This window comes from Hevea brasiliensis, chromosome 3 (genome assembly GCF_030052815.1).
Source record: "Hevea brasiliensis isolate MT/VB/25A 57/8 chromosome 3, ASM3005281v1, whole genome shotgun sequence".
Classification (NCBI taxonomy): Eukaryota; Viridiplantae; Streptophyta; class Magnoliopsida; order Malpighiales; family Euphorbiaceae; genus Hevea; species Hevea brasiliensis.
This window is the reverse complement of record NC_079495.1, coordinates 25,076,243-25,094,648: the sequence shown is the minus strand read 5'-3', so window position 1 is coordinate 25,094,648 and position 18,406 is coordinate 25,076,243. Positions and strand designations below refer to the sequence as shown.

Genomic DNA, 18,406 nt, shown 5'->3' with positions numbered 1-18,406 from the left:
TCTTTAGGTAAATCTTCATGTTGAGGCTCATTTACTTGTAATTCTTCCAAATTTGGCATTTCTTCATTGATTTGATCTTCATTGGCATCATGGACATCTATTGTAGTTTCTCCTTGAGTTTCTTCATCTTTGTCATCAATTTGTTCCATTTCTTGACTTGATATTATATTTTCTTTTCCAAAAACCTGCTCATTATTATCATCACAAATATTTTTCCTTCTGATAGAAGGGTTACTCTCATCAAACAGAACATGAATAGTTTCCTCAATAACTAAAGTTCTTCTATTGAACACTCTATAGGCTTTACTCTTTGTTGAATACCCAAGAAAGATTCCTTCATCGGATTTAGCATCAAATTTCTTTAAGTTATCATTCTTGTTATTTAAAATATAGCACTTACAACCAAATGCTTTAAAATATGAGATATTTGGTTTTCTTCCTTTCCACAGCTCATAGGGGGTCTTTTTCAAAATTGCTCTAATCAAAACTCTATTCAACACATAGCAAGATGTATTAACAGCTTCAGCCCAAAAGTACTTTGGCAAATTATTTTCACTCAACATAGTTCTAGTCATTTCTTGCAAAGTCCTATTTTTCCTTTCTACTACCACATTTTTTTGTGGTGTTCTAGGAGCTGAAAAATTATGGTTGATTCCATATTTATCACAATATTTCTCAAATAAATGATTTTCAAATTCAGTTCCATGGTCACTTCTTATAGATGAGATGCAAAAGCCTTTTTCATTTTGAACTATTTTACTAAAAAAGGTGAATTTTTCAAAAGTTTCATCTTTGTGAGCAAGGAAAAATGTCCATGTATATCTTGAATAGTCATCAACAATAACTAAAGCATATGACTTTCCACCAAGACTAGTAGGAGTTACAGGTCCAAATAAATCAAGATGAAGCAATTCTAGTGGCCTAGTGGTAGACACAATATTTTTAAATTTAAAAGATGCTCTAGTATGCTTTCCTAGTGCACATGCTCTACATTGAAACTCATTTTCATAATTAATCTTAGGAAGACCATTAACAAGTTCTTTCTTAGACAATTTTGAGAGTGTATGCATGCTTGCATGACCCAATCTTCTATGCCACAAATAACTAGAGTTATCAAGAGATACTAGACATGTATCATGATTAGTTTCAAAATTATTCATGTCAAGCAAGTAAACATTATTTGATCTATTTGCAATGAACAATGTGTCATTTTCTAAGTTATTGATTGTACATAGGGAAGAAGTAAACTTTACCTCAAAACCTTTATCACAAAGTTGACTTACACTTAGCAAGTTGTATTTCAAACCTTCAACAAGCGATACATCTTCAATACAAGGTTTGGTTCCAATTGTGCCATTTCCAATTATTTTTCCTTTCCCTTTATCTCCAAATTTTACATATCCTCCATCTTTCATTGTAATTTCTGAAAACTTGTCCTTTTCACCAGTCATGTGCTTTGAACAACCACTATCTATATAGCATTTATCACTTTCCTTCATCCCTTTGAAACAAACCTAAAATTTAATCATTGAACTTTAGGTACCCAAGCAACTTTGGGTCCTTGGGGGTTAGTGACCTTAGGTAAGGTTCCCTTTGGTACCCATACCTTCTTTACCTTAAGATGACCTTTCCTAAGTGCACAAGAACTAATCATATGACCTCTTTTATTGCAATAATAACATGTAACATTAGGCAAAGAGGATGTAGATGCTTTAATGAATTAATTCTTGTACTTGTCATAGTTCATGAAACCATCAAAACCAATTCCATATTTCTCATTTGAAATTCTTTGGTTTCCAAGAAGTACATCTAGAGTTTCTTTTCCTTTTGTAAATTTTGCCAAATCATTTGTCAAAGATTCTACTTTATCTTCAAGAACTTTATTTTTCTCAATGAGCATTTCACATGTTTCTTTTGAGATTTTCAACTCTAAATCTAGTTCTTTAAACAAGTCAATTTGTCCTTTGTAAAATTCATTTTCTTTATACACATTGGACATGGAAATATTTTGTGATCTCAATGATTCAATCTCTGAATTCATTTTAGTGCATTTTCTCTTGTAATTTATATACTCATCATATACTCTAGCAAATGCAAGTTCAAGTTCTTCTACATTAGGAGATTCATAAGAATTTACCTCATTCTCACTTTCTTCTTCCTTTTGTGAACTCTCGACTTTCTCTTCAAGTGCCATCATACAAAGAAGAGCAGCTTCTTTGTCACTTGATTCATCATTTGAAGATTCTTCACTGTTGCTCCATACTACTTTCATAGCTTTCTTGCTCCTATCTTCTTTTCCTTTCTTCTTTTTGAGTAATGGACATTTGGGCTTGATATGTCCAGGTTTGTGGCACTCATAACACACAATTTCTTCTTTTGAATCTCTGAAGTGTTTATCCTTGGGAGTATACTTTTTCAAGAATTTCTTGTATTTGCTTCCTCCCTTCTTGAAAGCTCTTTTAAATTTTCTTGCAAGCATAACCATTTCATCATCATCATCACTAGAAGCACTTGAGTTGTCACTTGAGTCAACTTTGAATGCAACTCCTTTCTTCTTATCTTCATCCTTATTTGACTTGAGAGCAATGCTTTTCTTCTTCTTTTGCTCATTTTCAACTTCATCTTTCTTGTATACCATCTCATGTGCAATGAGAGATCCAATGAGTTCATCACAAGTAAATGTTTTAAAATCCTTGGTATCTTGGATAACTGTAGTCTTTGCTTCCCAAGATTTTGGAAGTGATCTAAGAATTTTCTTCACAAGTTCAGCTTCCTCAAATCTTTTACCAAGTGCTTTGAGAAGATTTACAAGATCGGTAAACCTTGTACTCATATCCGCAATTGATTCTCCTGGCCTCATTTCAAACAGCTCATAATCTCGAATAAGAAGGTTTGCTTTGGACTCTTTGATGACATCAGTTCCTTCATAAGTAACTTCAAGCTTATCCCAAATTTCCTTAGCAGATTGACATCCTGAAACACGATTGTATTCATTAAGGTCAAGTGAGCAATGCAAAATATTAATAGCTTTAGCATTTATAGAGATTTTCTTCCAATCATTGTCATCATATTCATCTTCAAGTTTTGGAACTTTTGTAGTTCCCGGACCATTCTTTTGAGGAACATGTGGACCATTTTTAATAATTCTCCATGCATCAATATCTACAGATTGTATGAAATTTCTCATTCTTACTTTCCAAAATGAATAATTAGTGCCATTGAAGAGTGGTGGTCTAGTGATTGAGTAGCCTTCAGCTAATGGTGCGGGTATACCGACAGTATTGCTAGATGAACCAGCCATTATGGATCACTCTAAGGTTGTAACACCAAAGCAAAAGAGACAAGCTCTGATACCAATTTGTTGTCCCAAAATAGTCCAAGAGGGGGGTGAATTGGACTTTAACAATTTTTTGGCCCTTACTTGTAACCTAATGAAAAATTGTGGCTTTGTTCAACTAGATGCTTCTCTATAATGAAAGTAATATGTTTTTCAACAATGTGTTCCTAAGTTGCAATTCAAGCCTCAATCAATGTATATGGCAATATTTAACAAAACATGCATCATACAATATACAACTAATTTCTCATGTCACTCAATATGTCCTCAAGTTTATCAATTCAATCTATTCAACCAACATTCAATATCATGTATAACAAGAAAAATTTAAATTGCACAAAAGTAAAGAGGTCAAGGTTAGAGAGATCAAACACAATGATTTTTATAGTGGTTTGGCTTAACTAGCGTACATCCACTCTCTCAAAGAACCTTCTTTGAGTCTTCTCTCCACTATTTGCTCTTTTGAAGGCAAGAGACCAAAAGCCCTTTACAACTTTTCAACACCAAGCTTTTACCAAGGTAGCTTGAAACCTTCACAAGTGCTATCACAAGCACTTACTCTCTCAAGCTTCAATAGGTGCTTGTACAACCTCTCTTAAATGCAATTCAATGTTGTAACACTCACTCTTACTCAATACAAATCAAAATATAAAGAAGAGATGAGTTGATTTGCTAATGGTAGCTCAAAATCTTTAAAGCTCTTGAATGAAAGCAATAAATGAAAAATCAAAGTTGGAGTTCAAATGTAAGCTTTCATCAAGTGTAAATGAAGTAAAGAATGTGTATTTATAGTCCCAAATCATTTTAGACCGTTTGAAACCCTTTTGAAACGTTATACACACTGCCCAAGACAAAATAGCCGTTATTTTATCCTTTTGTGCGAAGTTGAGTAGCTCTGATAAATTAGCAAACTAATAAAATTTTAGTAGCAGTCAGTAAACTGGTTAGTAAACTAACGTTTTTAGCAAACTCATTAGCAAACTAAAAAATTTAGCAAACCAGTTAGCAAACTAAGTCAACAGCTGCATGTCTCAACTTGCAATGTAAAATGATTTAGCCCTTAAAAAAATGTTTCAATAGTAGTGTCCAAGGTCATGATGAAAAAAAGTAATTAGAAAATAAAATTTCATTTTTGAGCTCCATATGACTAAATTCTCATCCATTCTTTTCACAAAAGACCTAAGGCTCAATCTCTAATACTATGTCTTTCGTACCTTTTCTTTGAGTCTTGGCTTTCATAGTCTTGTTCTTTTCTCATTTTGGATTTGTCTTGAAATGCCTTTGAGTATCCTTTCTCCTTAGATACATAAGACAAAGAATCTACACATCACTTTAAAGTTAGGTTAGATAGATTCTCTCTGAGTTTTGTTATCATCAAAATCAATGCTCATTTTGAGCTACACGGGGTCAACAAAACTAACAATAAACAAATGGCATTTTGTGTAATTACGATCAAAACCAAGCTTACTCTGCTAACATGTGATCATTTACAGTTTACACGTTTTTACAATAAACAATAATTTTATAATTTTTAGAATGATTTAATTAATATGTTTAAAAATAATTTATTTTCATAAAAATGAGTCTAAGCCTATTGGAGGGTAGTGAAGACCGTGTGCGCTCAAAGGATAAAGCAAAAACATTAGCACTCAAGAATCAGTGGCAAATGGTTACTATAGCTGTGGGAGTTCCAAGTTTAAGCATCTTCACTTGAGGATCTGTGGACTTCAATTCCTACCCCGAAATCTTCTCATTTTGAATGTGATATGATTTCATTGTTAATCATTTGACGCCTGCTAATTTATTGTATTTTAATTTTCAACTTTATGTCTTTTTATTAGTTTACGAAAAAAAGAATTTAATGAATGAGAAAGATTAAACGTTTGCGTTAATATTATATTGAATTTGAAAAAATTAATAATAAATTAGAATTTAATATTTGAAGTTTTATTTAATTAATAGAATAGGTTATTAACTTTTAACATATATATATATATAATTCACTCTAATATATTTTATATAATAAATAAAAATATTTGTTTATTTTTGTAAAATAGAGCAAATTTATTTTCACATTTTATTTTTGAATACATGAATTTATTTTGTTTAATTTAAAAATTAATTAAGTTAATTTTAAACAATAAAAATAATTTTTAATATAAAATTTTAATTAAAAATAAATATAAAATATATTTCATGCAATAAATAAAAATATTGAAGTATAAACTTTAAATTACTAATGAACTATGTGGTTATCTAAATAAAACTTTAAGGGCTATATTATAATTTATCATTAACTTTCTTAAATTTAATTTAACCCTTTGATTACAATTACAGCAAATCCTAAATATTAAGCTATAATAGAAAAAATTAAAATATTGACTATATTTATGCATTCACTTAAACGTTTGGCCTTTTTTATTTATTGGGCATTTAAAATGGTGCAGTTATTACACACTGTTTGGAAAAATTTAGAGAGGAAAACAAAAGTAAGAAAATTCAAAATTTTAAAAAGAGTGAAAAAATATGATATTTTAATGAATTTACTATTAGACCCTCTATCTTAGAAATTTGAATCAATAATTGAGGGGTATATATATAACCATATATTTTTCACTTGATTTTCTGATTTTTTTTCCTCTAAATTAGTAAGAAAATAACTTGAGATTTTTCTTCCATGTTTTAATTTTTTCTTTCTAAACACAAAAAAGTAGCTCTCTCATAATTTTCCTTCGTTTATTTTCTTTCCCTTCTTATTTTCATACGTAAGAGACAATAGGGTTGTGCACAGTTCTTAAGGTTCTGAACCAAATAAAAAAATTACATTGAACTGATAGGAATCATATCAAACAAAAACTATTTTAATACTTTGGTTCGGTTTGATTCTTCACTAATAATCAAATTGAAGCCGTATCGAAATTGTACAAATCAAAACTGAACTAATAACCGAACTTATGCATGTGTTTCTCTATATTTTTTTAGATGTATTATATACTTTTAATGTAATTATATATATTTATATATGTATATTCAATTATGAATTAAATACAACCTAATGTTATATTTCATTTGTCTATATTTTCTTAATCATTTTAGTTACAAATATATTAAATTACTTTATAATTCTCAAGTATAAATATATTATTACACTATATATATGTTAATTTACAATTATATTGGTGTTTTATATTTAAATATTACATAATTAATAAATAGTTAAAAATATATATTATTTAATATATTAATATATTTGTACTATTATATTATATAATATACTTAATCATAAATTATATATATACTTTATAGTTAAAGATTATAAAAATAATTAAAAGATATATTATATAATATATTATATATTAATAATCTAATTTAAAATTTAAATGCATATAATTTTTTTAAGAAAATAATTATATAAAGTTATTTGAAGAACTAAGAACCGAATCAAAACCATACCAAATTGAATTGGAGCCGACCAATTGAGAATCATATTAAATCGAAATCGAAACAACAAAAAACAGAACTGAAATTATATCGAAATTTTAATATGGTTCTGATTTCTAAACATATCCTAAACCAAACCAGAATTGCACACCCTAAGACACAAAGCTATGCCCGGTCAAAGTTATCAATATTGCTTTTTAATTAATTATTTAAAATCAAATAATCCTTAGATATTGACATAATTTAATTGGAAATTTAAACTTCTTTTCCTGAAATAATTTAGTTTTTGAATTAGATTGCATTGTTTAATTATAAGTAAATAATGCATAATCTTACACATAATTTTATATTAAGTATGATTAAATTAGAAAAAAAAACCTTAAAATTATAAATTATAAAATCAAATTATATCGTTTTGACTTGCTAAATAATTCACAACTCACAGATTAGCTCAAATTTTATATGTAATTAATTCCTTTGTATAGCGGCTGGATGAGCAGCCTACAATTCGAAATGATTAGATTTTAGGAAAATTCTTCAACACACCGGATAGACGTCTAATAAAAAAAAATTTAATAAATTATAATTTTAAATATGCTTTAATTAGTGAAACTTTAGATAATTTCACCGTGATTTTATATAATGTATAAAATGATTGGTGCATATATTTAATTATGTGATTTTTCTTGCCTAAATATGACTATAGATGAACTCAATATATAAAATACATAATGAAACTCATTTATTAAATATAATAAGTAAAACTCATTATAAATTTTGTGTCTTATATTCATGATAGATAAGTTCAGTAAGAAAAATTCATATTTTTCATTTTTTAATGGTTCTACATGTGTAATTGGTAAAATTAATTTTCCAATATTTAAGATAGACCAGGTCAGGCGTTAGTTGCAACAAGTATCCTTGATCATTTCGCCATACAGCTATAGTCTACCACACAAATATCAAATATTATAATAATATATTATATATATGGTTGATCATGAACATGGAAGGCCACGACAATTTCTCATTCCTTGGATTTTTCATCACAACATAGTTTATCACATCCATAGTCTCCTTCAAATCGTAGTTTTAGCTCTGCAATGGCTAATGCAATGCCGAGTCCAGCAATCCCTCGTTCCACTTCTGATCCCTTTCTCTCTTTTTCCTCTTCATCCAAGACTCGCCTTACATCTTCCAATCGCTCTACTGGTTCCAGTTCTCGATCCAACAGGTCCTCCTACTGGCTTGCTTGGAGCAACATTAACAAGCTTGGAAACTTTATCAGCATTGGAAGAAAAAACCCTGAATTATCAGATTCTGACTTGACAGAGGAGAGCCTTGAGGCTCATAATAGAAGACAAGAAGCTATCATCTTACAGACTCACAGTGTTGTAGCTGCTAATACTGGTGCTAGTGTTGATGATAAGAACGCTAAGTGTAGCCCTTATTACAAAGGCCTCACTGATTATTCACTTATTATCAACCGTGAGAAGCATCATTTGCCACAGTCTACTAGTCCTGAACGGGAAAGCCAAGCTACTACTAATGTTTCCAATTCAAGTTCTCTTTCCTCTTTCGTTTTTATTAAGAAGCAAGCATGGACTGCTTGCTTCTCTTCCCTTGTGTCTTCTAATAAGGACAAGCAAAATAATGCTCCTGCTTCTGCTCCGGCTCCTGCCCCTGATACTGCTTCTGCTCCTCCTCCTCCTCCTCCTCCTCCTCCTCCTGTTCCTTTTCCTGAACCATCAGTAGAAAGGATGCCCTTGGAGACCAAGGAGACTGATAAAAGTGTTTTATCGGTTATTCAGGAGGAGAAGCCATTGAGGGAGAGAGTATTGTCATCAGAATCTAAATCACCACCACCGTCACCAACGCCACCATCATCACCACCATCCATAAAGACTGATGCTGGCACTGCCAAGGTTGATGAGAGAAATGACACAGCCACTGCCAAGGTTGATGAGAGAAATGACACAGCCATTGAAATGTTGGATGGGAGAAAGCAGTTTACTTGGGCGGATAAGCATCGTCCAAAAGCCCTGAAAGATTTTATCTGCAATCGAGCGACTGCAACTAGGGTGCAGGGTATGGTAAGATTTTCATTCACTTTGGCCAACTCTTGATTTACTTTATTACACTGATTTACATAGGAAAGATTTGAGCTAAGAGATGTCATGGCTTTGCATCACTTACAGATAAGGGGCGTAGATTGTAATCATTTCATATTTGAGGGACCTGCTGGTGTGGGAAAAAGAACCATGATCTGGGCTATGCTTCAAGAAGCATATGGACCTGACAGAGTAAAGGTATATATATATTTTTCATATTCATGATGATTCTACCATTTTAGCAAAGCTTTTTCATAGAATATAAGAGTTTAATTAGGGAGTAACTAAAATCATGAACCACCAATGGAATTTCTTATGAGGTTCATGTTCAAATTTCAAAAATTAATGCCAAGTTACATTTGCAAAATTTTAAAGAATTATTGATGCCATTATGTATATTTCTTAATGCTTTTACAGATCAAGGAAGTCTCCAAGGCATTTAACTTGAAGGTATTTCTCATTCTATTTTACCATTGTTAGAATATTAAATCACTAAGAAAATAGATTTAATGCAAAAACACCAAAATCCACTTATTAAATTACTAGTTTAACCCCTCATGGGTGGACCTGGGCCTGTTATTTTTTGCTGCAACTATAAATTTCCTTTGTTTCGTTGATCTTAGTGAATCTGATTATATACACACTTTGAACGTTGGTCATAGGGGGAATCAATTGGCAGTATAGAAGTAAGAATTAAGGTATCTTCTCAACATGTAGAAGTCAATCTCTCTGATTTGAAAGGGTATGAGAAACATGTCATCGTGGAACTTATCAAAGAAAGGAGTAAAGGGATGTCCAAGAAAGATTTGCAGTCCAAATATGATAATTGCCGAGGTATATCTGTATGGATTTTTATTTCAAGAATGATTTATGAAACTTGAGCACACTGTACACAGAAGATCCTACTGCTAATAGTTTCCAGGCAAATGCAATGGCTGGAAACTCGTTCACACATTGTAATGTGTGCTTTCAAAGAGTAAACCAATTAATCCCTCACACCAATGACTAATTATTTTTGTACAGCAATCATTTTATACAATGCAGATAAGCTATCTGCAGATGCTGTCCTGTATATTAAGTGGCTATTGGAAAGGAATAAAGGGTCAAGTATGTTTTTCTTCTGCTGCTCCGATGTCTCAAAGCTTCAGCCAATTAAGGAACTCTGCACCTATGTTCGTCTTCTCCTGCCTTCAAACGAAGAGGTGGGAATGCTATTACAGGATTTATAGTAGTGGTTAATCTGACACCAGAACTACCTCCACGGTTTTTAATAGACTGCAATTATTCTATGTCAATTTTTCAATGTTTAGATTGTTGAAGTTTTAGAATTTATAGCAGAAAGAGAAGGCATAAAGTTGCCTCGGAAATTCGCTGAAAGTATTGCTATAAACTCTAAGTATAATCTCCGTCAAGCCATTCGATCTTTAGAGGCCTCCTGGCAGAGAAGGTGATCTAGTCCATTTAATTCAAGTATATGTTTGCTTTGCCCCTCCTTTCACCTTATGACCTTCTGATGATTTTTGCTCTGCAGTTATCCCTTTACAGAAGATCAAAAATACTTGACTGGGTGGGAAGATGACATTGCAAATATTGCTAAGGACATGGTCGAAGAACAAAGTCCAAAACAGTAAGTTATAGTTCTTTCACCGCATAGGCTTATGTAGTTATATATATATATATATATATATATATATATATATATATTTGTGACCATTCCAGAATATTAAGTTCTAATTTACTTGTATATTTGCAGGCTATATATCATTCGAGGCAAGCTTCAAAATTTAATAGAGCATGATGTATCACCTGACTTTATTTTCAATGTAAGAGCTTTACAGACCTTGTACTTTTATCAGTTTCTCTAATAGATTCAGCAAGTTTCTAAGGTTTGAATAATGGATCAAATCATATCATGATACAGACCATGGTTGAAGAACTGAAATGCAAATTGGATATCTTCCGCCAGCAACAACTTGACAACTTGTACAAGGATTACAGTTTCAGAGATAAACTGCCATTAGAAGATGGCAAAAGGCCTCTTGATCCTTTAAAACAGAAAGTTGAGAAATACATGAACATTGAAGGTAAAATACAAGCTAAAACTTCCCCATGAAATAATATTAGATGCCTGTGAAAACATATGCATCAATAATTAGAGACTTTCATCTTTTCATAAATTAGAATTCATCTTTGTTTCCTTCTGCAGAGTTCATAGCGAAATTTATGAGCTTGTACAAGTTACATATCACCACTGCCAAAAGCATGGAACATGATAGTGGATCATGAGGAAATTGATCAACCATAAACAGCATCATGATCTGTGGTTGCTGCTTTGCATATCTAGTTCTGGTATTGCTTGTAATATAGAACTTTAAAATCAAAATAAAAACATAAACTTAGAAACTAAAATGATAGATTACAGAGAAGATGCCTAAGTTGTCATCGGAAAGTGGTGTTGTTTGAATAACTGTTGTGTATGTCTATTGTCAAAGCTTTTGATCATAATTTGATAGCTAATAATCGTGGTTATTAGCTAGTTGATGGCCAATTGCTAATAGCTTATAAATGTAAAATTTTCTAGCGGATGTAATTGGTATATCAAATGGATATGAAGGTTTTTTTTTTTTTTTTTAATTATTTTATATTATACATAATTTTTTAGAGGGAGGCCTAACGTGTTGCATTATATGGGCTCACGACAAAAGATAACTCTCCAAAGTGAAATCTTTTTTAATATTTTGGAGAAGTCCAATGATAATATGATATGATATATTCAGTATGATATCAATCTGGTTGATTTCTCTAACAGAGTTGTGCAAATAGTCGATTTAGTTTTAAATCAAACCGAATTAATAAAATTGAATATTAAAATTTAAGAAAAATTGAAACTAAACCAAACCAATGATATAGGAATAATCGAATTAAACCAAGTTGACAAATATTTATTTGGTTCAATTTAAAGCAAACCGAAATTATCAAAATTGATTATCAACATTCATTCAGCTATAAACTAGTTAAAAAATTAAACCAGATGCAATACAGAGGCAAACAAAAAAGTTGATAATCAATCTCAATACCAGATGCCAATGAACTCCATGAATCAAACAAAATACCATAATCAAACAATAAACCATAATCAACTAGCAATTCTAGATTCAATTTTCAACAAATTCATATGTTCAGCAATCAAATCTCATACAAATTTAACAACTCAAATTCAAATTTACACAAATTCAAATTTAAAAACCCATATGAGAATACAAAATTCTTCGCGCATGAATCATACCCAAGACAAATGAGAAATCTGAAAAATCTGCTCATCCATATGTGAAATGGAAAGTCTGTCTGTAGGAATTTTACCCAACGACCCAACCCCTCTGTTCACGTGCTATCTCTTCGAGTAGAATAGAGGAATCGCGCCCGAGACACAAGACAATATGAAGGCGTGAGGCGAGGTTGCTCATTTGTGAAACAGAGATGCTTCATTTTTGAAATCTGCCATCGACGAGTTCAGAGTTTGATAGAGTGAGAGGAGAGTGAGGTTATGGAACGGTGAGATCAATAGAAGGGATTGACGGCGTCATATGTAAGGAACTGAGTACCCAGTTGTATCAACGTGAGTGGCGGTGCTTATTGTGCAAAATCTAGCTAGTGCACAGATCCCAATAAGCAATAAAGTAGTAAGTGTGGTATCGTGAGAAATCTGATTTGAGCACTAAATTACATAGCAATTATCATTATCTAAACTATGAAAATCAAAAGAAGAATTATAACTAAGTTGATTATGGTTAGGGAGTGAATAAAAGCAAGTTAACTAAATTAAATTATCAAATAATAAAGGTATTTCTAAATTAGGAGCTCACACTTTAATTAATTATATATTTGTCTAACTTATTCAACAAATTGTAAATTTCTATTTTGGAAGAAGTTAATCTTAAGTTACCTTAAATCCTCTCTTAAGGCACTCAAATTATATTTTAATCAATTTAAATCCTATTTTAATAGCGATTAATTAATTTAAACCATTTAAGATCTTTGATTAATTGTAAATTTAACATAGAATCTTAGCCTATCTCTAGGTTTAAAACTTTGAATTTAAAATCTTGATTATCTAATATTAATATTCACATTTCAGTCTTTAAATTATTATCTAAAATTACTGCTAAGGGTGGAGCTCAACACATAGCATGCATTAAGAACACAAAAAATTGAATCAAAGAATGAAATTCCAAATTTATTAAACAAAATAAAACAAAATTCATAACTGAATTGAAAGTACTACATTCCAGAATAATGAAAGCTACTTACTTATGGTGAGTTCTACGATCAAATTTAAAATAATGAAATATGAAACACACATCAAAAGAAATAGAACAAACCCAAAATGAAGAATTTACAGCCTTGAACTTTTAGAACTTCGACTAAGAATTTCTTCCAGAAATCTTGCTAACAATCTCTTCTGAGGTGGAATTACTATGCTTGAATGAAAAGAATTGATCCCTGACTAGTTTTTGACTTCTTGTATTTATATCTGGTGAAAATAAAGTCATTTCAGAGTCTTAGAGGCTTTAGAAGTCTTTCCGGATTGAGCATATAGGAGGAAAAGGCAAATTGAGAGTCTCTGTAGGTGCACATTACACAGCTCGTGTAGCACAACACAGGGCAGGGCCATGTAACTCTCTGGCTATATGAAGCTTGCGTCTTACATAGGAATAGAGCATTACACGAGGTGAAGGTTATTGCATGGGTCTTGGTACACGGCCCATGTACTGGCTCTCTTCCTTTGCTATGCTGCATGGGTCCCTTTTCAGTATTGCATAGCCTATGTAGTTCTTCTAGTATTCCAATTTGAACTTTTTGACTTCCAAACTCTTCCAAACTTGTTCTAGGCCTTAAGATTGCATCAAATCACCTGACCTAATACAAAAATCAAGAAATTAAGCAGGCTCAACTCAAAATCCTAAAACATAATGAAACTAACTGAAAATCAAGCAATTAACTAACAAAATGTGGATAAAATGCAACAAATACCATTCTTAAATGCCTATATAATACAAGTGCATCAAATACCCTAAACTCAAACATTTGTTTGTTCTCAAGCAAATTGAAATTCAAAAAACTGATAAGAGTTTCTTATCTCATAGAATCACAAGAAAAATCCTTTGGCTCCCATTTGGAATCTCAATTTTCAAAATTTAGTTTTTTTTCTATCAAGGCACAAGGAGAGTATTGGTCACTTTAAAATTCATCTCCCCATTGGAAATTCAACTAATCATTCCAATTATAAAAATTATTAGCAAGCCACAAGTGATCTGTCCTATTTAGATAGATTCAAAGAAACAATTACCAACTTAAAGTGCCTCCATTGCAGTAAGTGTAAGAAGAATGAAATAATGTACTTCGAACCCCATTGACATACCTTAATTCTCTATCTCCACTAATGTAGCATACACTTTCAAAAAATTAAAAGGTCTTTGTAAAAGGTTGTAATAAGGTTAAAGGATAATAATGTGACAATCAAAGAAAAAAGACATAAGATAACCAAAGTATGAGAACAAATATCCTGCAAAAGATCAATTCACACTAAGTGTTATGCTTGTCATTTTTTTTGCAAACATAAAAGAGAAGAAATTTTCTACAAATTATTATTATTTTTTTTTAGTGTTTTGGTATGCTTTCCTTGATGATCAAATAAGGACTTATTGCATTTCATCATTGGACTTAAAGTTTATGTCCCATTTTGGTGTCTACCCCCAAACTCATTCTTTTACTAGTTGGGAGGACTTTGTTATTTTACACACCTTGCACTTTTCATGTTTCTAATTCTTCTCCATATTTCTTTTCCCTTTTCTTTCTTATACACGGAGTGTGTTTCTCACTCTTACATTTTAGTTCTTCTCATAGGGTTTGGATTAGTGTTTAGGTTAGAGACTAGGTAAATGATGTGGGCAACAAAGAAAAATTCATAGGTAAAAATATAGGCTTAAGTTGGCTACAAGGGATATATTTTAACTTAGGGTGGCTTAATGATATAATGAGGTTATAATCAAAGAATGCCTAAATCATTTTTTAATCAAGTGTACACTAGGATTTTACCTTGATAGATTAAAGAGGTTTGTTTTAGGGTTGGAGAGACATGCCTTAGTTGTTTTAAGTTTCAAGAATTTTCTCTAAGCTATCAAAATTCATTTGTGACAAACAAATAACTGTGTATAGGTTTAATTACTTTTATCCCACTAAGAGGATTAAATTTCTACAAATAAACCATTTAAGTCTTTGTACCTGTTTAGTATATTTAATTTATTTAAACAAAAGAGAACAATTATTTGCTATTAGAATTTTTAATTATGATTCTAGAGATAAGGATAAAACTTAAAATTTGATGCAAATGCAAAATTAGGTATAAAAGGTAGTATAATTGCACTGAAATGCAAGAATGGAAAAACAAAATTATGCATGAAAATAGAAAAAGCAAGTAAAAGTAAAGCAATAAAAATAGAAAAAGCAAATGAAATTAAAGCAATAATAAAATAAAGAAAAGCAAGACTTTGCTATACCCCCAAACTTATTCTTGACATTGTCCCCAATTTCAACTATAGATATATGCATGCTTGTAATTAAAAAGATAGCACACATTGAAAGTCAAAAGCAATGCATTTCTACTAATGTTTATAAGAAGCGTGATGGACAAAATAAAAATTAGTCTATGCTACTAATGATAAGCCTTTACATTAAGTCAAAATATCAAAAAGCAAAAGCCTAAATCTAAAAGTCTTTGGTCCACTCTCTTGGCGTTCTAGAAGCATGTTCAATTTGTTGTGCGCTTCTTGGAGGCTGTCCTCAAGGATTTTAAACTTTTGTACAAAAGTTGTCTCCATGCACTATAAATAGGCAAGGACGTGGTCTGTAAGTGCTAATGTAACTGGTGGAACACGAGCTGGCGAGGACTATGGGATGGTGTAGACTCCTATTTTTGTGACTTTATGGGCATGTGCATTGAGGCCATGAAAAACTCGATGACGAAAAATTATTTGACTATGAGATATGTTTAGAGACATTAAAAATGGATAATCATATGTGTGACATGTTTCTTGGAGAAAATAATTTTGAAGAGTAAAAAGTGTTTAATTAAATTTAAATAAAATTTATTTTTTATTTGAATTTAATTTTGAAAATTTGTTTTATTAAAAAAACCTAATTGGACCTAATTGGGCTCTCTAAGGCCAATAAGGCCCAAAGGGTATTTTGATTAAATAAATAAAAGTCCACACTTTTTTTATTTTTAAGGGAAAATAAAAATTAAATAGGAAGCTTCCTCTTTAAGACTCCTCAAATCTTCTTATTTAGGGATTGCATAAACTTTTTATACAATTTTTTGACTTAAACCCTATAAACACCTCACAGAAAAAAAGAAACAAAGTTGGAGAGAAGGACGAGAGGAGAGAACAACACAACAAAAGAAAAAACTCTCACTCTATCTCTCCAATTTGGTAAGCTTTCCCCATCTCACTCTTTTTTTCTTCTTCTTGCTTTCTTCCTTTTTTTTTCTTCAACAAACCTTCATGATCTCTTTAAAGCATATGTTCTAAATTATGAATATTCAAGGAATATGCCATATATATGTTCGTTCATGTTTATATGGCTTTAGATGGTCTCATGTGTTCATAACATTCATGTATATATGAAAAATTTGAGGGTAATAACAACTCTGCACATATTCTTGTTGCTATCACTTTGTTTTAATTAATTTTCATGTACTTTTATTTCTTTAAAAATTATATAAAAATTATATTTATAACCTTGATGAAATTTTAATAATTTTAGCCTAAATAATCGTGAAAAAATCTATTAAATTGAGTAAGTGATGGCTGTCCAAATTTAGGGTGTCTACAGATTGCGATTTACAATGCAACTGACTTTCAAAGCTCATATCTCCTTCAATTCTTCATCTTTTTTTTTTTTTTGTGATTCTTGGGTCTAAAATTAAATTCAATATCTTTTCTAACCTTTACTATTGGTTTCATGAAAAATATTTTGTAGTTTGAGAGATATAACATTTTTAAAAAAGTGGTGCAAATCTATTACTATCAAAAGTTCTGATTTTTGTAAATTATTTGATAATGCTTTTGAACTGGTTATTAATTTTATAATTGAAAATGATGTTAGATCTTTCTCTTGTAATTTTCTTTTTGTAATTTTTATACTTTTTTAGATATTTTTAGAAATTCAAATACAAAGACACAGTAAATCTGCCAGATCTAAAAATCTCTTTTTTTTGTGTTCAAGTTTTAAATTTTTTGTTGATCTAATTTAATAACACATATGATGTGATATGGTCTTATAAAGTGTTAGAATTAGGTTAGATGGATCCATGGCCATTGTATAGTTTTGGCCCATTAAAAGCCCATATTGTAAGAGATTAAATTTTTAATTGTAATGTTTATTTTATTTTAAAAAATAAATTGGTAAGTAGCCCTAAGGTAAGTATAAAAAAGGACAATAATTACATGAAGCTTAACGGGAGTAATACAATGATTAACTTGCCATACTAAAAGAAAAGGCTATTTTTTAAGGGTAGCTTGCCTCAATGGCAACTGCAATAGTTAATAGGTAAGTACCTCTTAAACTTTCTTGAGATAACAATTTTGTATGTAATATGTAGTATCAATAGGAATTTATTCAGTAATTCTAAAATCAATTTTGTTTGTATTTTAACTCATGTTTGGTATATAAATTAACTTTAATTAAATACTTGGTAAATTGTAAAATAAATTAGCATATTAGAAATAATATTTATAAGTTGTAAATATTTGGAACCTTTTGGGTGTTTATTAGAATAAAAAACACATGTATATAACTTATTCAGTTTAATTATCTTCAGGATAACTTGGTAAATAAATAAAATAGGTTAATTAGAAACTTAAGGTTGTTTGTAAATTGAATTTGTTTACAAATTAAATTATCAATAATAAATTAATTTTAGTCATTTGGTAAATTTCACTTACTTTAATTTAGCAACCTTATAAATAAGGAGTACTTGTGCATGAAAATTGTTTGTAAATAACAACTCCTGTTTCAATCACTTGTGTGTGTAGGTTTAAAAATTACATTTTATATAAGAAGTTTGATGAAGGAATAATAAACAAGACTTTTAGAATATTAATAGAGGATTGCACTCGAATTAATGAGGTTAGACTAGGCATAAGAGGTGCCGAACGCTTTCCCCTTACATACCCGCTATCTCGAACTAGACATTGGGCTATGGTAATGACTGTTGTGGAACCTCTACAAGGAGTAAGTTGCCATCCATGACCCTACCGGAAAATTAAATGAATCAATCAAGTCGCTTAAATTGTCCCTTCAAAAATTGATGCCTAAATCAAATGTCCCTCGGAAGAAATAATGAATATGTCTCAGTTATTACTCGAGTGATGACTCCTGTCAATTTATGCCTTTGTGGCATAAATTCTTAGTACCATGGTAGGTTATGGGAAGACGGTACTTACCAGTGGACTCG

The 18,406-nt window shown here is 30.7% G+C and overlaps 1 protein-coding gene across 1 annotated transcript; it reads left to right on the top strand.

Moving 5' to 3' along the window:
• The first annotated feature begins 7,772 nt into the window (after window positions 1-7,772).
• On the top strand, window positions 7,773-11,519 carry LOC110665829 (replication factor C subunit 3-like). The gene is made up of 10 exons (XM_058143467.1): window positions 7,773-8,871; window positions 8,977-9,087; window positions 9,307-9,339; window positions 9,552-9,723; window positions 9,913-10,091; window positions 10,200-10,336; window positions 10,421-10,516; window positions 10,643-10,712; window positions 10,811-10,916; window positions 11,069-11,519. Exons 1-10 carry the CDS (start codon window positions 7,882-7,884, stop codon window positions 11,173-11,175), a joined length of 2,001 nt encoding a protein of 666 aa, XP_057999450.1. The 5' UTR covers window positions 7,773-7,881; the 3' UTR covers window positions 11,176-11,519.
• The last annotated feature ends 6,887 nt before the right edge of the window (window positions 11,520-18,406 follow it).

Coding starts and splice junctions, on each gene's coding strand:
- LOC110665829 (XM_058143467.1), top strand. CDS start 7,882: ATGGCTAATGCAATGCCGAGTCCAGCAATCCCTCGTTCCACTTCTGAT. Junction 9,088..9,306: donor ATGGACCTGACAGAGTAAAG/GTATATATATAT, acceptor ATGCTTTTACAG/ATCAAGGAAGTCTCCAAGGC. Junction 10,517..10,642: donor GAAGAACAAAGTCCAAAACA/GTAAGTTATAGT, acceptor GTATATTTGCAG/GCTATATATCATTCGAGGCA.